The 17,621-nt window shown below is 51.5% G+C and overlaps 1 protein-coding gene across 1 annotated transcript; it reads left to right on the forward strand.

Annotated features, from left to right (window-relative positions):
- Positions 1 to 326: 326 nt before the first annotated feature.
- On the forward strand, positions 327 to 14,180 carry SALL4 (spalt like transcription factor 4). The gene is made up of 4 exons (XM_059862690.1): positions 327 to 520; positions 7,518 to 10,052; positions 10,645 to 10,952; positions 12,014 to 14,180. The coding sequence occupies exons 1-4, from the start codon at positions 451 to 453 to the stop codon at positions 12,431 to 12,433; spliced, it is 3,333 nt and encodes a 1,110-aa protein (XP_059718673.1). The 5' UTR covers positions 327 to 450; the 3' UTR covers positions 12,434 to 14,180.
- Positions 14,181 to 17,621: the final 3,441 nt, after the last annotated feature.

The raw sequence follows: 17,621 nt of genomic DNA on the forward strand, positions 1-17,621 counted from the left end.
ATGAGCATTGTCCCGGGCTGCTGCTTGATTTAGGGGAATGGGGGAAAAACTCTTTAAAACACGATATAAACCCTGCAGGTGAGACAACAAAGGTACTGTCGGTGTGCAGGCTGGAGAGCCGCGCTGCCCGGTGTTTGTTTACCGGGGGTGGCCCGGGGCTGCCCCGGCCCCGGGGGCTCACGCCTTTGTCGCCCGCCGGGGCGGGCCGGGCGCGGGGACTACATGGCCCAGCGTGCCCCGCTGCGCGGATCAATGGGGCTGATTTGAATAATCTGTGAGCCCTTGGACTCAGGCCAATCAGCCGTCAGGGACCCATGATAAATCGCAATGCATTATTGATAATAATAATTACTCTGACATGCGCATTCCGCCCAAATTTCCCAACTCTAGGAATTTGTTGTGAAGAGGAAAATAATTGCTACTATTGCATGCTCCCGATGCTGGTGCACCATGTCGCGACGGAAGCAGGCGAAGCCCCAGCACATCAACTCCGAGGAGCAGCCCCCAGATGCTGCAAGTGGTGAGCGCAGAGGGGGCGCGGAGCGGCCGCGGCTCCGGGCTCGGCTGATGCGCGGAGGCGGCGGCGGGAGCGAGGGGCGCTTCCCGGGGGGCTTTTTCCACCCTCGTGCTTCATCCCCCGCGCCTTTCCGCCCGCGGGCTCCGCCACGAGCCGGCCCTCGGCTCGCCCCAGCTTTTTTGGGGGGCCGAACTCCCCGGCGGGCTGAGCGAGGCACGGGCTCCTCGTTATTTTCGGGGGGTTCGGCTTGGGGCGGCTGCGGAGCGCAGCGCTGCCCCGCGATGCCCCGCACGATCCCCCCGCGCCCGCGGAGCCTCCGCCGGGTCCCGCGTGGGGCCGCGGCCGCGTGGGAGGGGAACCCCAAAGGCTCCCCGAGGCGGAGGGAATTGGGGGGATGGGGGTGAAGGGGTGGGGGGAGCAGGGGGAGAAATTACGGAGAACTTCGAAGGGCTAGGAAATGGCTCGGGCTGGGTTTCCTCGGTGTGCTTAGCACTTTGTGGGGAGTTGGATGAGAATTTTTGTGGGGCTTTAAAAAAAAAACCCAACAAACAAAAACGGGGGGAAAAGCCTCCACGCTCGGACTATTTTTGTTGGAGATCACAATCGCCCTGGACCTTTTGTAGCTTGACCTCCAGCCATCTTTGATTTCCGACTTCCTAAAATAACTCCGGTGAGCTAATGTGGGGTGTGCGCGAGCGCTTTGTATTTGGGCGGCGTGGGGGACTCGGCACCGCGGATCGCTCTCCCCGCTCTTGGGGAGCTCGCGTTCCTGGGCCGCGCTTCGGGAAAAGCAGAAAATTCTGGCCAAAATCGGCCGGGAGCTGCCGGTGGTGTGGGCGGGCAGGGGAAGGGCAGGGGGCACTCGCTGGCGGCCCCCACGGGAGCGGGGCTGCCGGAGCAGCATCTCCCGAGCCGGGCTATGGGGCCGGCGGCTCCCGGCCCCGCCGGGGCTCTTCCCCCGCTCTCACCGCGGTGCTCGGGACGCTCCCGCGGTGCCCGTCCCGCTCCCGGGCGCAGTGCGGCGGGAGGAGGGCACGTCCCGTCCCGGCTGGGTGGGGAGCGTTTGTTCCGAGTTGTTTGCTGTTGTTGTGCCCAAATGTTTTCCGTGTGCCCCCCAAGAACTTTCTTTTGGATCTTTGCTTGCGTTTGGGACTGGTTTTGTTTCCGTGCCTAGAACCGATCAAAACCCATGCACGTTACGGGAGCCTGCTTATTCCCAGCCCGCGGGAGGTTCAGGCTCTTTAATTTTTTTTTCCCTCCTCCCCCTTCTCCTCTTTGAGTCGAAATGTGCAATTGTTGGGTCCGGTTAATGGTGACTTAAGAAACAGCATGCTGGCCAGAAGGCAATAAATCCCATGTTTAATGCATGACTGTTTTCCTTTGTGCATATGGTTAGGTTGGGGGATGGAGGTGATGTTTCCACATGTAAATCTCTGCCCGCTGCTGGAAAGGCACCTCCGGCCCCGCGCTGAAACAAAAGGGTTAATCACTCCTGATGCGGCCGCTGGGGCGGGGGAGGCGTGCGGGAGGGAGGGAGGGAGGATCGCTCCACACCGCGCTCTCCGGGGCAATGGCCAGCTGCTTTTTTGTTATTGTTGTTCGGGCTTTCTTTCCCCCCCTCCCGTTCTCAATTTTAACAACCAAACCCTGGATGGAATCCCTCCGGAGCTCTCAGCGGCCGCCCAGGCCGGCGGGCCTGGGGAAGCTGTGGCCCCGCCTGGGGGGATTCTCCTACTGCTCGAGGGGTGCTGTGGATTTGGGGGGTCGGGGCAGGTCCCGTCCTGCGGGATCTCCGCTCTCCGAAATGAACCCGCGGCTGCGGCTCCGACGGCTCGGACCGCCCGCCAATCTCCCAAATAGTCCTGATATTCCCCGCTCCAGGTGTGCCCGTAAATAATAAGTGATGAAGTTGCATAACAAAGTCGAAATTCCGCAGGGATTTGTCTGGGGCATTAGCGAGGAGATACACACACTCGTAATAATAAAATCAAGCCCTTATCTCCCTTTTTGCAAGTATTCTCTTTTTTCGCAAAGCGATTTGGGACCCACCTCTGTGAACAATGCAGCGGGTTAAAGTGTCCCGCGAACCTGGGGATCCATTAACAGGTCAAAAAATCAGCAGGTGGTCACAGGGGAATAATGCTACATACTGAAAATTAGCATTTCCACAAAGGGCTTGAAAATGCCTATTGTGCTGGATTGCTGCCATTAAAAATCGGATTCATTCTTAAAAATACAGTATCAAACTGCAACTTTTTTTTTTTCCCTCAGAGTAAAATTAGCGTAGTTTTGCTTCAATTATATCTCTGATTCGCGCCGAGCTCTGTAGAACTGGAGAGGCGTGTTGGACGAGGAAAGGTTGATCAGGGAAAGCCCAAGTTTTGCGGTGGTTTCTCTTAGGTTAGTTTCGTTTGCCCGAAGCTGCTGGCGGGGCTGGCCGCCCCGGGTGCGGGAGCATCCCCGCCGTGCCCGGGGTGCCGCAGCCCCGGCAAGGGGCAGGGGGTGCCGGGGGGCGGCGGGGGGCGATGCCCGGCTCGCTTTTCCTTTTACGTAAGTGCAGCATTATATTGGTAGCGGGGATGGAGCCCTTTCGCCGCGCTCGGCGGCATGTGACGTTTTGACAGAGCTGCTGCTCTAACCTTTGCCTCCTCCTGCTTGCTGTGGGTGGTAAGTTGATGTCAGGCTCACAATTAGGACTCTCATGCAATTGACCTTGGCAGCGGGGTTTGTGCCGTTTAGCTCGCTCTTAAACACCGCGCGGGTGTTAAGTGTGGTCCAGGTAGGGCCGGGCAGGGCAGGGCGGGGGCTCGGGGGGCCGCGGGCTCGGGGCCAGCCGGAGCCCCCCCCGTGGCCGCGGGTCGCGGTGCGGGGCTCGCTGTCAGCTCAGGTGGGTCCGGGGGGCGGTGGCCCCGCCCGGGGTGGTGGTGGCCCGGCGGGGCCGGAGCGCGGGCCGTGAGTGCCCTCCACCGACCGGCCCCGGCAGCGAGCACCGGGGGGCTCCGAGCGCGGCCCGGCCCGGCCCGGGGGGCTCCGAGCCCTCGGGGGGCAGCGCCTCCGCTCCCCGCTCGCCCCGCGGCTTTTAGCGCTTACTCTGCTCTTCACCAGCGCCTGTTCGCTGTGGTTTGTTCCGTCTTCGGCTCAGTATCTCGCTTGAAGTTGTGGATAGGCCAAAGGGGGAATTAGTAAGTAGATAATAAAATATTTGAAGCCTTGAGAGAGCCTGTAAGCACGAAATGCTGATTGTGGGGGGAACGCGTTTCTGCCTCGTTCTTGGGTAGAAAAACGCAGCTGGTGAATTCAGGGTAGAGAGCATCGAGGCTTTTGGAGTATCTCTTCAAGGTGTCAGTGGTGCGTTTTACTTACTCAAAAAAGTGATTTTGTCACAGCTAAAATGCGCTAAATGGTGTTTGAGAGTGGGAGAAGGGCGATTTGGGGCAGTTTAGACTTTTTGGAAGCCCTCTCCTTTGGAGAAGGAGAAAAGCATCAGGGAAGCGCGACCCTGAGAGCAGCGCCGAGCGGATGGCAGAGGGTTCGTGTCGAGGAGTGGAGGGGTGGTAATCAATCCTCCCTGAGTTAATTTAAACCGGGGAGGTGCATGGTCTTTGTTAACCTTAAAGTAAAAGTAGTCGGTCTGATGGAGGCTGTGAGGAAAGAAAGCTCACCAAAGGTATCAAAACTCCTGAATAAAAAAAAAGTGGGTGGGAAAGCTTCTGTTTCATCCCAATTCAAGTGAAATAAAGTTAAGGGAAAAAGTCTCTAATGGCTTAGATGAGTGCTAGGCCAGCAGCACCCTTCTTGAAATCACATCAGACCAGATTTACTTCACTCCTTTAACTGCTTTCCTAAAAAAAAAAAATCATTTGAGCAGTGTGGATTTTATCAGCCTGCCTTGTCGATGACTGCCTTGTCCTACACAATAGTGGATTTTATCCATCCATTTGCCAGTGATTCAATCTAACCCCCCTGCTGGGTTTACTGCATTCTTCTAACTTATTGGATAACTAGATGCTGAGAGATAACATTCCTGAAATTCGGGGGTGGGGAGATAAAAAAACCACAGTAGAAGTCCTGTCCCTGGGAAGCCTTTGGAGAGGGTTGAGTGAAGTGCAGAGGAGTGCTCGTGGCAGGGCAGTGCTGGGTAAATCCTCGTGGGCAGAGCTGCCCTCCTGGCATGAGAAACCACGAGTTCAGGCTGTTATTTCATTTCGGTGGTCGCTGCTGGGCTCGGGCAGCTGGGGGCTCTGATCCCAGCACTTGGGGCAGGGAAGAGGAGCTAGTTAAAAATCGCAGTGATTTGCACAGAAGCTGTTGTGTTTTTTACAGAATCAGTCAGTTGCTCCTTTGTTATTCCAGCTACTGTAAAATAACCCAGCGTCCTACTTGTGAATTTATCTAAACCCCCTTCTTTAAGGTAAAAGGGAAAATAATGCATAACTTCTCTATCTGTCATGCAGCAAGTCGTTTCAAGCTCTGAATTGAATTTATTCAGAGTGCAGCTAATGCTTCACTGTCAGGGAAAGGAGAATATGTGACAGGGCAGGGCTGCCACCCTCTGCTGCCCAGCACAGGGACCCTCAGTGTGCTGGAGTCTTTCCCTGAGGTGGCAGCTGCTGCTCAGAACCATGAAAGTCACCAGAGCTCCTCAGAATTACGAAAATGAGGAGCGTGGGCTGTGCTGGAGATTGGGAAAGGGGCATTGAATTGAGTGTGATCTTATCAACGCAGAAGTAGAAAAATAAGAAGTATTATGAAGGGAAAGGAGATAAATGATTGGATGCTTTGAAGCAGTTAAAGTTGGAGGACTTGTCTAGACATTATCCTGGAATATCTGCTTGGGGGTGGGCAACAGTGTTTGGTGCAGACACTTCTGTGCCACGGGAAAAAGTAAAAGCTGAGGTTATTTTTTATTATTTCATGACGTGAAACAGTGTTGTTCTGCCTGGGGGATGGGACTGGGAAAGCCCCAAACACTTCGAAGATTTGGAAGAGATTTTTATGTTGTAGTATTCTATGAAATTCTATTTTAGTGTTCTGTGAAACAGGAAAGTAGTCAAAGACCTCTCAAGTCAGTGTAGAGTAGTTCTGGAGGATTATTTCTTTTTTTTTAATCCAGGTACCTTTTTTCCAAGTATATCTGCTCAAAGTGTTGCAAAACGAGTCTAAATTAATCTGTTCTTGATCCTGGTTGACCAGGTTGTGAATTGTGCAGTAGTTGTACTTCTCTGTGTGTTTTTAGAGTTTAATCAGCTTTAGAGACATCGCTTTAATGATATCTGGGATGGGAAATGTGTGCTGCCATTCTTGTTTCTTTCACTTGCAGGAGTTGTTTGGGCTGAAGGGGAAGTGTTTAATTTTCCCTGTTTAAATGGGAGGCATCCAAACATTTTTGATCCTGGCCGTGCTTAGAACTCCCTTCCTCCCTGTTCAAGGACTTGTGCAGGTTTGGATTTATTGCTCTGTAGATCACAGCAGAACAGGCCTCTGATAGTTGCAAATTTTTGTTATTGATCAGATGTTTATTTTTACAAGTAAACTTTCACATGCAGCTGGTGCCACACAGCATTCAGCGGTTGAAGTTTGCTTTGTTGAGCACACTCAGTGCCCCTGTTGAGGTCAGAAATGACAAGGGTTGCCATATCCTCCCTCAAGCAGGGCAATGTGCTCGACTTGTCACCTGGACATGGTCCCCTCCACGTTCAGGACACACCCAGGTGTGGGTTGGCCACACCTTGCACAAACCAAAGCCACAAGAAGCTCCTGAGCTTCACCTCGTCCCACCCGGGGGGTGGCTGGGACCCGGGGCTGGAGCCGGGCGGTCTGGGAGGGTCAGGACAGGGGTGACACCCTCCTGTGAGCCCTTGGCACCCTCCGAATGCGAGCAGCTCCAGGGTGTCCCAGCCCACGGGGGCTGGAATCCTGCCGGAGCCCTTTCTGCCTCCCCCTGGCTGGGAGGTTTTCCCTCCTGCCCTGAGCTCTGCCCCACCTCCAGCGAGCTGGGAGTTTGTTGTTTGAGGGATGGCAAGGCTGAGCAAAAACATCCTGTTTTGGTTGTAATTTCTCTTAACCTCTTGCAGTTCAGATATTTCCCCAATTTTTTTTTTTTTTTTTTTTTTTGTCCGTGTACAAATTCTGCTCCGTCTGAGCTGTGCTGTGCTGGTGGTGGAAGGGCAGGACTGGACTCTTGGCTTTCCCTGCCCCTTCCCAAAGTGGGTGAGCTGTGGGTACAGCTGGAGGAGGCCTCCTGCGAGGTCGGAAATGCCTTGGTGTAGTTTTGTGCGCAGGTCTTGTTACTTGTATTAGTTTTTAATAATCATAAGTGTCAGTGGGGGTGCATACTCGAGGTTCGAATTTTGGATTTAATCATTCTTTGCTACTGTGTCCATGTAGAGATTATTGTTGGGGGTGTGTTGGCTTTCAAAGGATTTCAGAGCTAATATTGGCCTTGCTTGGCTGCTGTCAGCCCTCTTGGCTTGTAATTACTTTCATAATGGCACAGCACAACTCGTTTAGATGGGTACAGTACGAACTGCTCAGAATTCCTGCGTTAACGACCTTATATGAATTTCTGAGAGATGGTTTACAAAGAATTAGAACCTGAAGTGTAAGCAGCAGATAACTCACGTGTGGGGTTTTGCTCAGTGCTTCACTGCCTCCTCTGTCCTGGTGTTCCTTTTAAGCTGCGTTGCAGGTGCTGCCTTGCAGAACTCTTCCAGGGGATTTTTACCTGTATAAAGGGATTTGGAATGAATCTTTTTTCATTGAGCCTTGTGAGAGTCCTTTTAAAATATGTTTTTTTCTTGTAAACTAAACTGAGATGCAGATTTATTTGGGGTTGTGAAGGAATTGGCATCAAAACAAAGAGCAGAACTTCAGATTGATGTACAAACTTGATTCCAGTGTCTTGTACTTTAATTTGCAATTCGGGTGGAGTCAGCGATCTTAATAGCGAATGCTTAGTCTAAATCTAGCAATTAATAATGTGACTTTCTTTTATTTTAAGGGAGTCCACAAGACGTCCCAGGTGATAGAGATGGTGAGATGAGTTCCAAAAGGTGCCGCACGGAGGAAACCAAAATCTGTGAGAAATGCTGTGCAGAATTCTTTGTTCTCTCTGAATTCCTTGAGCATAAGAAAAATTGCACTAAAAATCCGCCTGTTCTAATCATGAATGACAGCGAGGGAACAGTCCCCCCTGAGAGCTTCTCCGAGGCTCCTCTGGGGACCTTCCCGAGTGACCGAATGGATGGCAGGACACGCAAGGACATTCAGGCCAAGGGCTGCACTGCCTCTGTGGAAAAGAGAGAAGGAAAAATGGATGCTGAGCCGGTAGGAGGAATGTACCTTAAAATAGAACCCCCCCTGACGCCTGCGGCTCCCGGCCTAAGCTATCTACCAAAACCCAAAGTACCGAACACTAACGTGACCCTGCAGACCATCCGTGGCACTAAGGTGGCCGTGAACCAGCGGACGTCGGACGCCATCTCCTCCTCGGCAGCCGGGTTCAACGCCATCCCCATGATCCTGGAGCAGCTGGTGTGCCTGCAGCAGCAGCAGCTCCAGCAGATCCAGCTGACGGAGCAGATCCGCATCCAGATCGCCATGATGGCTCCCCACGCCCTGCACCCCTCCATAGCAGCTGCTACTGACCCGCTCAAGGCTCTGGGTGCCCACATGTCCCAGCAGCTCTCGGCTGCCGTGGCTTTAATCGGACAGAAAGCTGGGAGCCAGAGCCTATCACTGGAATCCTTGAAGCAAGGAAAACTACCTCATTCTAACACTGGCATTGCAGCCGCCAGCTCGCTGGCTGCTGGGCTCTCCTCCTCCTTCCCCCTGAAGCCAGAGGGGAGCCGAGGCCTCCCCGGCTCCATCTCTCAGTTCCCAAATCCTTTGCTACCTCAGTCCTCCGGCTCGGTCATCTTCCAGAACCCGCTGTCGGCCGTCTCGTCCGTGATGGATTCCTCAAAGAAGGGCAAGGGGAAACCGCCCAACATCAGCGTGTCCGAAAGCAAACCGAACGCAGAGGAGCCGTTCTTCAAACACAAGTGTAAATTCTGTGGGAAGGTCTTTGGCAACGACAGTGCCCTGCAGATCCACCTCCGCTCCCACACCGGGGAAAGGCCCTATAAGTGTAACATATGTGGGAACCGCTTCACCACCAAAGGAAACCTCAAAGTGCATTTTCAGCGTCACAAAGACAAGTACCCCCACATAAAGATGAATCCTTACCCAGTTCCTGAGCACCTGGACAATGTTCCTACCAGCACTGGAATCCCGTACGGGATGTCTGTGCCACTGGATGAGTCCAACCTGATTGTGGACAGCAAACCTCTCCTAACAACTCTGCCTACCTCCGCGGCCACCGGCGCACCTCAGGCCATCTCCAGCCTGGCAGGCATCAAGGAGGCTCTGCCTGGTACGTTCTCGAGTGAGCTGCAGTCGAGGCCCTCTCCCGAGAGCGAGGGTGGCTCCTCCTCGTCGGGGGCGGTCGGCCACGAGTCAGGAACGGAGCAGAGCTTGAGCTCACCACAAGCTGCCTGCAGCGTGAGCATCTTCCACGTAGGTGGGTCAAACGAGCAAGGCTCGGAGACATCAAAGCTCCAGCAGCTGGTTGAAAACATCGACAAGTCCACTTCTGACCCCAACGAGTGCCTGATCTGTCACAGAGTGCTGAGCTGCCAGAGCTCGCTGAAGATGCATTACCGCACCCACACCGGGGAGAGGCCGTTCAAGTGTAAGATCTGTGGCCGTGCCTTCTCCACTAAAGGGAACCTCAAAACCCACTACGGCGTCCACCGGGCCAACACCCCGTTGAAGATGCAGCACTCGTGTCCCATTTGCCAGAAGAAGTTTACAAACGCCGTGGTGCTGCAGCAGCACATCCGCATGCACATGGGCGGGCAGATCCCCAACACCCCGATGCCAGAACCCCCCTGTGACAGCGCCGAGGCGGATCCTGCCGTGCCCGAGAAGAACGGAGACGTCGGTCGCCCAGAGGAGATCGTGGAAAGCATAGACATGGAAGATGACATGGACTCTCAGGATGGCCCCCAGAGTTCCTCCAAACCTCCTACTCCATATGATGCACAATCAGAGTCGCCCGCCGCGGCCGCCGCCTTCTCTGGGGTTGCAGCGCTGGAGAACCAGATGAAGATGGTCACCTCCTCGCTGAGCTTGCAGCGGCAGAGCAGTCTGAAGTCCAGCGACAACGGCTCGGCAGAGAGCGATGGCCTGACCAACGACTCGTCCTCGGTGGCGGGCGACGCCGACTACCAGAACGGCAGGAGCCCCGCCGCCTCCGAGGCCGCCTCGCTGCAGGCACCGTCCCCGGCCAACAGCCAGGCTGAGAGCGTCAGGTCCAAGTCACCTGCCTTCAACAACCAGGAGGATTCGGGCACGGGGAGTAAATCAGAGGGTGCTGAGGGCGCTCCTGCAGAAGTGGAAGGGGTTGTCGGAGCTTTGGATTTAACGTACGGCAACGTCGGTCGGAAGGTCATCAAGGAAGAGCCTGGGCTACACTTTGCAAATGGAGAATATGGTGAGTAATGCAGAGTGCTGGCAGGGATTTGGGGTGGGGCAGTAGGAAATCAATCCTAAAAGGACCAACAGGAAGCCAAACTTCCTTAGCTTTCCCCTCTTCCTGTTCCTCTGTTTGCATAAGGGCATAGGCCCTGTAAATTTTCCTGACTAAGTCAGGTCCAAAATTCAAAAGCTTAACTGCTGTCATCTCCTTAAAATTAATATAGACTGTGCCCTCTCTGTCTTTCATGGGCTCACTTGACGTGTCCTTATAGTTTTTTAAAAATCCACATCTGTGTTTTAAGGGAAAACTACTTATCCCAAGAGTGTGATGTGGAAACCCTAAAATACTCTGTGTGGTTTTCAGGCTCTGTAGCATTGAGGTTAAGGTTGATCTAAATTTGACCTGAAAGGCTCTCCGTGTCATAAGCTCACCAACAATCGCAGGGATGAACTGATTTGTTTTGGGTTATCCTAGGAAGTGTGGTGGCCTCTGCAGATGTGCTCTTCAGGCACGTACCGCTTCAAAGGCAGGGCCTCGAGTCTCAGCCAGGCTTGAGCTTGGAAGCAGAATTAGGTTGGGATAAGCATAACCTTGGCTTTCTTTCCAGGTCGAAGCAGTATTCCAGCTGCCTTTGTCAGAGCCCCACCAGCCCTGATAAAAATGGAGCTGCCCAGCGATCGTCCCCTCAGCACTGGCCACTTCATTGGCCCTCCAGCTCTGTCCCCTGGGGTCACCCCTCTGCTGGTGCCGCGCCCCAAGTTCTGCCGTCCTGCCAAACAGCACATCTGCACTACCTGTGGGAAGAACTTCTCCTCTGCCAGCGCCCTGCAGATCCACGAGCGCACCCACACCGGGGAGAAGCCCTTTGCCTGCACCATCTGTGGGAGAGCCTTCACCACCAAAGGGAACCTGAAGGTGCGTCCTGTCTGCTGTCATCTCCTTGGTCTGTGAGAATAAGGCTAGGGATGGAAAGGCTGTTTGTAATATTTGAGCTGCCTCTGAGACAGCACTGATTTTCTTTTAGTTCCTCAAATACTTACTTTGACCCTTGTCTCCTTCCTGAGCTTCTCCACACAGCTTTTTGTGTAAGTGTAACTGAGATCACCCGCGGGTCTTTGCTGCTGTCCTTGACTTTCCTTTAGGAATTGAAGGGGAGCCTTAGCCCTCACTAAGCAGATTGCTTTCTTTTTTAATTTGGATTTGGATGTGTCAAGACTTAAGTATTTCATAGACTGCTACAAAATGCTGCCTGCTGAGTAAATGCATTACACTGCACCGCTTGAAATTTTGTGAGATGAGGAGGGATAAACTGGGATAATCCTGAGATGGCACAAAGTGCTTGGGGATTGTGGCTAAGCACACGCTGAAGAAGCGCTGTGAGTCTGTCCTTTTGCCAGATGAATCCATCTGCCCCGTGAGGAATTCAGCTCCCTCACTTGCACAGAAGCTTCTCCCTCCCTGTGAGAACCTCTTCAAACTCTCAGTCCTCTTGCATAAATGCTGATGGGGAGAGAAAATACTCTGCAGTGTGTGAGCAGTGCCTTGCTGGAAGCACCAGCAGAATGTGGTGTGGAAGATTTCAGCTTAACTGAACCTCTGCCAAATTACTTGGTGGTTTTTTGCATTACCCAGTATTTCTTTCAGTATGGTCTGTTTGCAGCAGATAATGTGGTTTCTTTGGGGGACAGAGGGTGTCTTTGCCAACAGCACTTATTCCAAGTGTAAAACACAGTCCTTCAAGCCCTCTAGCAGCCAACTGCAGAGAGCCATGGTGATGTCAGGCAGTGAATGACTGTGCCTTACCCATGCCAGGAAGGGAACTCTGACAAGAACCACCCAACTTAATATTTACCTGAATGCAACAGAGCAAGCCTGCCTTCTTTGGGCCACTTGGCTGCGAGCAAAGTAGAATTTGGGTCCGCCACGGAGGAGGTGCAGAATTAACGATTCTCTTTGCTTTCCCCCCTCTCCGAAAGGTCCACGTAGGAACCCACATGTGGAACAACTCAGCCAGGCGGGGCAGGCGGCTGTCCATCGACAACCCCATGGCCCTGCTGGGCAACGACCCCAAGAAGGTGTCGGAGATGTTCCCCAAGGAGATGGTGGCGCCCTCGGTGAGCATCGACCCCGCCGTGTGGAACCAGTACGCGGCCGTGCTCAGCAACGGGCTGGCCGTGAAGGCCAACGAGATCTCGGTGATCCAGAGCGGGGCCCTGCCCGCCCTGCCCGTGCCCCTGGCCGGGGGCTCGCCCCTGAACTCTGCCCCGGCCGCCAAGGCGGACCCGGCCCCCGCTGGCGCTGCCGAGGCGGAGAAGGCGGGCGGCGCTGCTGCAGACAGTGTGCCAAAACACCAGTTCCCTCTCTTCCTGGAGGAGAACAAAATCGCCGTCAGCTAAGGACTCGAGAGGAGTTGACCTACAGAAGAACAAATATATATAGACACAAACATATATTTTTAAGAGATTCCACTTCGGCCTCCTATTTTCCTATTGACGTGCAAATGATTTTATGGTTGTCTTTGTAAGAGTTGCCCAGAGTACAATCATGATATTGCTTTGCAAATAGTAATTAATAAAGAATAGGATTTCCTTCTATTTGGAAAGATGCGGGTCTTGCAAAGTAGTTCTTACGTGTGACTTTAATGTGTACAAGCCTTACAGAAGTTTCTACAACTTGAAATTCCAAAGGTTAGAATATTTACCTCTTTGTTTAGAGTGATAATGGGGGTTTTGAATAGAGTGGAACAACCTACTGTTGATGGAAAAGCTTTTATTTACTGATGAGAAATGGAAACTATTGATGCGGGTAAATATCCTAGAATGTCTGCCACCCTCTTAGAATTTTTCTGTTTGGATTTTTGGCTCTGTGTGGTTTCTGAATGTACTTTTTCTTAATAATTGCTATAAAAACTACAAAGTTGTTTTTTTAATTCCTTTGGTTTTTTGCCTCAGAAGTTCTATGAAAAGCAAGTTGCTGTTTTTCTTTAGTCACTGCTCTGAAGTAATTAATTCTTTGTGTTGTTGACTGCTGCTTATTTAATACTACTACTAGGACAGTCCTTCAAGTATAGTGCCAAAATTCCTGCTTCCAAAGATGTGCAGTTCTTCCTAGATGTTTTATTTCAATACCAAGAGCCCCAAACAAGCATGGGTGGGTATGTATATACTTTTTTTTTTTTTTTTTTTTTGTTTCCTCTTGAAAGGGAAGACTTGCCTTGGGAAGTCAGGTCTGAAAGCTCTGCAAGGAATCTCAGGTGACTGTTGCAATTTGCCATGGGAACTGGTTTCCTTCGCAAGAGACTTTTAGTTTTTATTTTTTATTTTTCGTTTGGGTAATTTAGGAGATCAGTCTGTGTAAACCTGTATTTAAATATGAAGTATTCATACTTAGGTTAAATGTTTTGTGGGTTTTTGGATGGCATTCCTACTCTGGTCATTAAGGTTTTTTTGGTGGTCTGTGGGCTTGCATTCCACCAAAAAGGTAATTAATGATCCGTGTGTGTTTATGAAGGTTGCTGGGATAGTCATCTGGATTCTAAGTTATCTACCTCATTTTTTTCCTTTTGTAGTTGTAGTGTCTATTTTTTCTAATAATGACCACTGTAATGACTGAGATCCAAGCAGATGCTTCCATGCACTATGTGAAACCAAAACCTGTTGTATTATTAGTGGAAGCACCTGGGGAGTTGCTGGACTGACCTTTCACTATTCCTCGAACGCCTGCTGGAACTGGATGTGGAGTGGGATCTGAACCAGGCTGCAAAGGGAGCATTTGGTGTGGAAGGACTGAAGGAGGGAAAGAAACCTGGCTGTTGACTGCAGGAGATCTTCAAGTCCAGTCTCTCGTGGAAGGCCCCAAAAATGCAGATTTACCAAAAGTTTGTGTGATGTTGTTGCACCTGATTCTTGCTTATGATCTCTGTATGCCGAGTTGTGCCTTTCCCGCTGGACTCGTGGGTAAGAACATACCAGTACCTGTTTACACTGTAAAATGGATATTGTTACATAGACCACCCAAAAGGCATCCCAGTTGTCACATTTCTACATTGTGAATGTATGACTTCAAAGAACTCTGTAGTTTTGAGTATCTACTGATGCGTTTCTGTTGACATTTTTGAGAATAAATTTTGGGATGGCTTTTTCACACGTGGTGCTGAACATTTTTCTGGCAAAAAGCTTTGTGTCTGCTGAAGAGCGGGTTCAGGAGGCAGCAGGCAGCATGCTGCTTCACTCCAGGGACCTGGAATCCAGGAGCTAGGGTTGGGCTTTAGTTCATTGCTTAGAACAACAGGGGCTAGGAAGCTGGGGAGGAGTTGGAGATCCATTCCTCAGGAACAGCTGGGGTTTGATGCAGGGGTTGGGATGTGCCAGGGATGTTGATTTCCACTCTAGAATGACGGGAATATGTACAATCATTTTTGTACTGTGATCATCCTACTAAGGGAAAAAGAGTATTAAGTTGTCAAATTGCCAGTGCCTGAAGATGCTGGCTGCATGGAAAAGGGATAAATAACTTCTCCTAAAGAGCAAAGAAAAACAGTTCTGAGAACAGCCTTGATAATATGGAAAAGTGCTGAGATCCTCATTCTGGCAACATAATCCAGCAAATGTGTTTTGCCTTTGGGAGGTAACAGAGAAGGAGAAGGGAGCCCTAAAGCTGCACCTTTCCAACATCAGAGCTGCCTGGTCACGGTGCTCCTTGCTCAGTCCTTGGGAGTGCAAAGAGAGACAGGAAGCAAACACTTTCTCATCTCTGCCAGGCTCTGAGGGAAGGTGTAGAGAGGGCAGGACAAATCTGAGGAAGCTCTGTCCCTTGCAGTGGTGGGTTGGATTTCTGGCCAAGCTGTGGGGCTCTGACTGCCTCTTTATTACCAGCCATAGCAGTGTAATTCCATATGCACACTAGGGTGGGAATTCACACTTCAGGTGTGTTGTTCAGCAGCTTGGACGGTCAGGGGAGAGGGTGAGGGAAGGAGTTCTATAAAACCTGAGTGCTGGTCTAGAACTACACAGCAAGGAAGGTGCTGGCACAGCAGGCCAGCACAAGGCTGTGGCACACAGGTGTGGTGTCATTGGTAATTATTCCAATAGGAGTGGGTCAGGCTGGGCTGTGCCTGCCCTGGCCCAGAGCCCAAATGCTGTGACCTGGCCCAGGACACTGCAGGGCTTTGCTCTCCTGGCCTGGGACACTCAGGGCTCTGCTCCCCAGGCCATGTGCCAGGTGCTGGCTGTGCCCCATGCTGTGACAGCCTGGTGACAAGGCAGCTCCAGGCTGGAGCAGGATGAGATCCCTGGCCAAGCCAGCAGGTCCTGGATCTTCCCACATCTCCTGGGTAACAGGTAGGACCTATCTGAGCCTGTCCCCACAGCAGGAGCTGGGCCACAGGGATGATCCTGCTGCAGGGGGGAGTGTTTGCAAAGCAAGCAGGGCTGGGGATTACCTGCTCTCCCACGTGTGAGAGCTGAACCAACGCCTTGGGCAAGGCAGTGTGCTGGAACTGCCCACAGTGGCAAATGTGCTCAGCTTACAGTAACACCTACAGTTCCATCTCAGCAATTGAAAGAGACAGCTGACTGTCCTGTGGCCTGCCTGATGTGACTCAGGAGCAAGTTTATGGAGCTGCTGCATCTGCAGTGGTGTGAGAGCACAGTGAGCTCGGTATGTGCCCTGTCTCTGCTCATTAGCCTCTCCTCTTGCCTGGAGGACTTTCTTGTTGGTGTTTGTTATTGCTTGCTTTGCCCCTCACTCAGAGGATTTGCAGGCTGTTGCTGTTGTGCAAGTAGCAGATGTGCTTGCACGAGCTAAGGTAAAATCTGGCTTGCTTAAAATGTCAAATTTGAACTTAAACATTGCTTTGCTTAAAACAAAAAGACCTGAACAGTAAGTAAGTATATTTGCTTTACCTTAATGTATTTCCTCAAGTATTCATCTAAGGAAAGATTTCTTTTAACCTGCCCTTTCTGTTCAAAGCTTCCCAAAAAGTAGGTGGGACCTTAGAGGGGGGAATTGGACAATTGTAGATGAGCAGCTCTGGGCTGAGCTCAGGGAGGCTGGTTTGCCTTTCCACAGCTGGCAGTGGGGGAAGGACTTGGCTGAGGTGTTTGAACTGACAGGATGGCAGAGAGGGGCTGAAACAACAGGAAAGAGATGAGTATGACGTAATTTTTTTTTTAATTTTTTTTTTTTTTCTGTTGAAGGCCATGGTGCTCCTTGCAGGGTTTGCAGCCTGGAGTCAGGGAAGGTGATCATTTCTGGCTGCAGAGACAGAAAGCTGCCCTGGTGTCTGTGTGATCCCAGGAGGTTCCTGCTCAGAGCTGAGGCTTTCTTGGTGCTTTTGTGTGCTGAGTGCTCAGCCCAGAGGGCTCCTCTCTGCCTGCCCTTGCCCTGCCTCCCTGCTGGCCGGGCTGTGCTGAGTGCTGGCCTCACGTGTTTGACTTCAGCTCACATTCACCACTGACCTAGAAAAGCTCCTGGCACTGCACGGCCACAGCAGGACAGGAAACAGCTCCGAGGCACAGAAAGAACCAGCAATTACACACTCCTGGAGCCCATTACCATGCTATCTAGTCTGTTATCATGGCTTCTGCTTTGTGCACGTTGAGCTCATTGCACATCAAGGGCCGTGGTCTTTGCAGTGTTCTGATTGCTGCTGGTGCTGGCTGCTTTCTTGGAAAGCTTGTTTGTTAATGCCTGTTGTAAGTGATGTTGTGCTGGACTTCCCAGCCACTCTCTGGCAGCATCACTCTCCTTTAAACTTCTTTGTTGTCCTATTTGATTGTCACATCTCACAGGCCAGAGATTCACTTCTCTGACTCAATTACTTTATGCAGAAAGTGAGTCCCAAGTCAGAATGAGAGCAGGTGGATCTCATCATGGGCCTTGTTCTCCATACTTGGCTTAGGCAAAATCCAGACATGACTAAACATTTGTCTAAGTGTCTCTCTAAAGAAAACTAAAACCCCAAATCCAGTAAAATTCACAATATCTAGTGCTATTAAATATATATATTTATCTGTCCCCAGCCCAGAGCTCTGAGTGTCACCTCCAGGAATTCCTGGGACACCTCCAGGGATGGGCACTGCAAACCTCCCTGGGCAGCCCCTGCCAAGGCCTGAGCCACCTTCCCAGGAGGGACAAAACTGAGCAGAGTCAAACACTCAGATTATGAACCCATGGGAATCTGAGGGCCAGGCACACAAACCACAGTGTGCTGGGAACAGAAGGTGATGCAGGAGGAGTGCATGGGGAAAAGAATGACAAATAAGCTGTATTCTCAGTGTAGTACCACAGAATCAGTCCTGCAATCCTCTGTTCAATGCTCTTCCCAGATACTCCTGGCCCTGCAGCCCTGTGCATGATGACAGAGGATGTTTGAAAATCAGGTTACCTGGGTTGGCTTCACAGCCCTGCACAGTCCTGTCCACCCACTTGGCAAAGTTTGTTTTAGAAAAATTTGTCTCCATGCAGTCTAGATGTTCAGAATACCAAACATAACTGTATAATTTTTTTTTTTTTTTTTTGACACACTGTTTTGGTTCTCTTTCCCACGAAACCAGTTAGATTACTTAGGTCCCTAAAGTTCAG

This window comes from Haemorhous mexicanus, chromosome 18 (assembly GCF_027477595.1).
Source record: "Haemorhous mexicanus isolate bHaeMex1 chromosome 18, bHaeMex1.pri, whole genome shotgun sequence".
In the NCBI taxonomy this organism is placed as follows: domain Eukaryota; kingdom Metazoa; phylum Chordata; class Aves; order Passeriformes; family Fringillidae; genus Haemorhous; species Haemorhous mexicanus.

Bases quoted from the DNA above. Each gene is read 5' to 3' on its own strand.
- SALL4 (XM_059862690.1), top strand. From the start codon at position 451: ATGTCGCGACGGAAGCAGGCGAAGCCCCAGCACATCAACTCCGAGGAG. The intron at 521-7,517 runs GTGAGCGCAGAG...TTTTATTTTAAG, and splicing joins GCCCCCAGATGCTGCAAGTG to GGAGTCCACAAGACGTCCCA. The intron at 10,953-12,013 runs GTGCGTCCTGTC...CCTCTCCGAAAG, and splicing joins CCACCAAAGGGAACCTGAAG to GTCCACGTAGGAACCCACAT.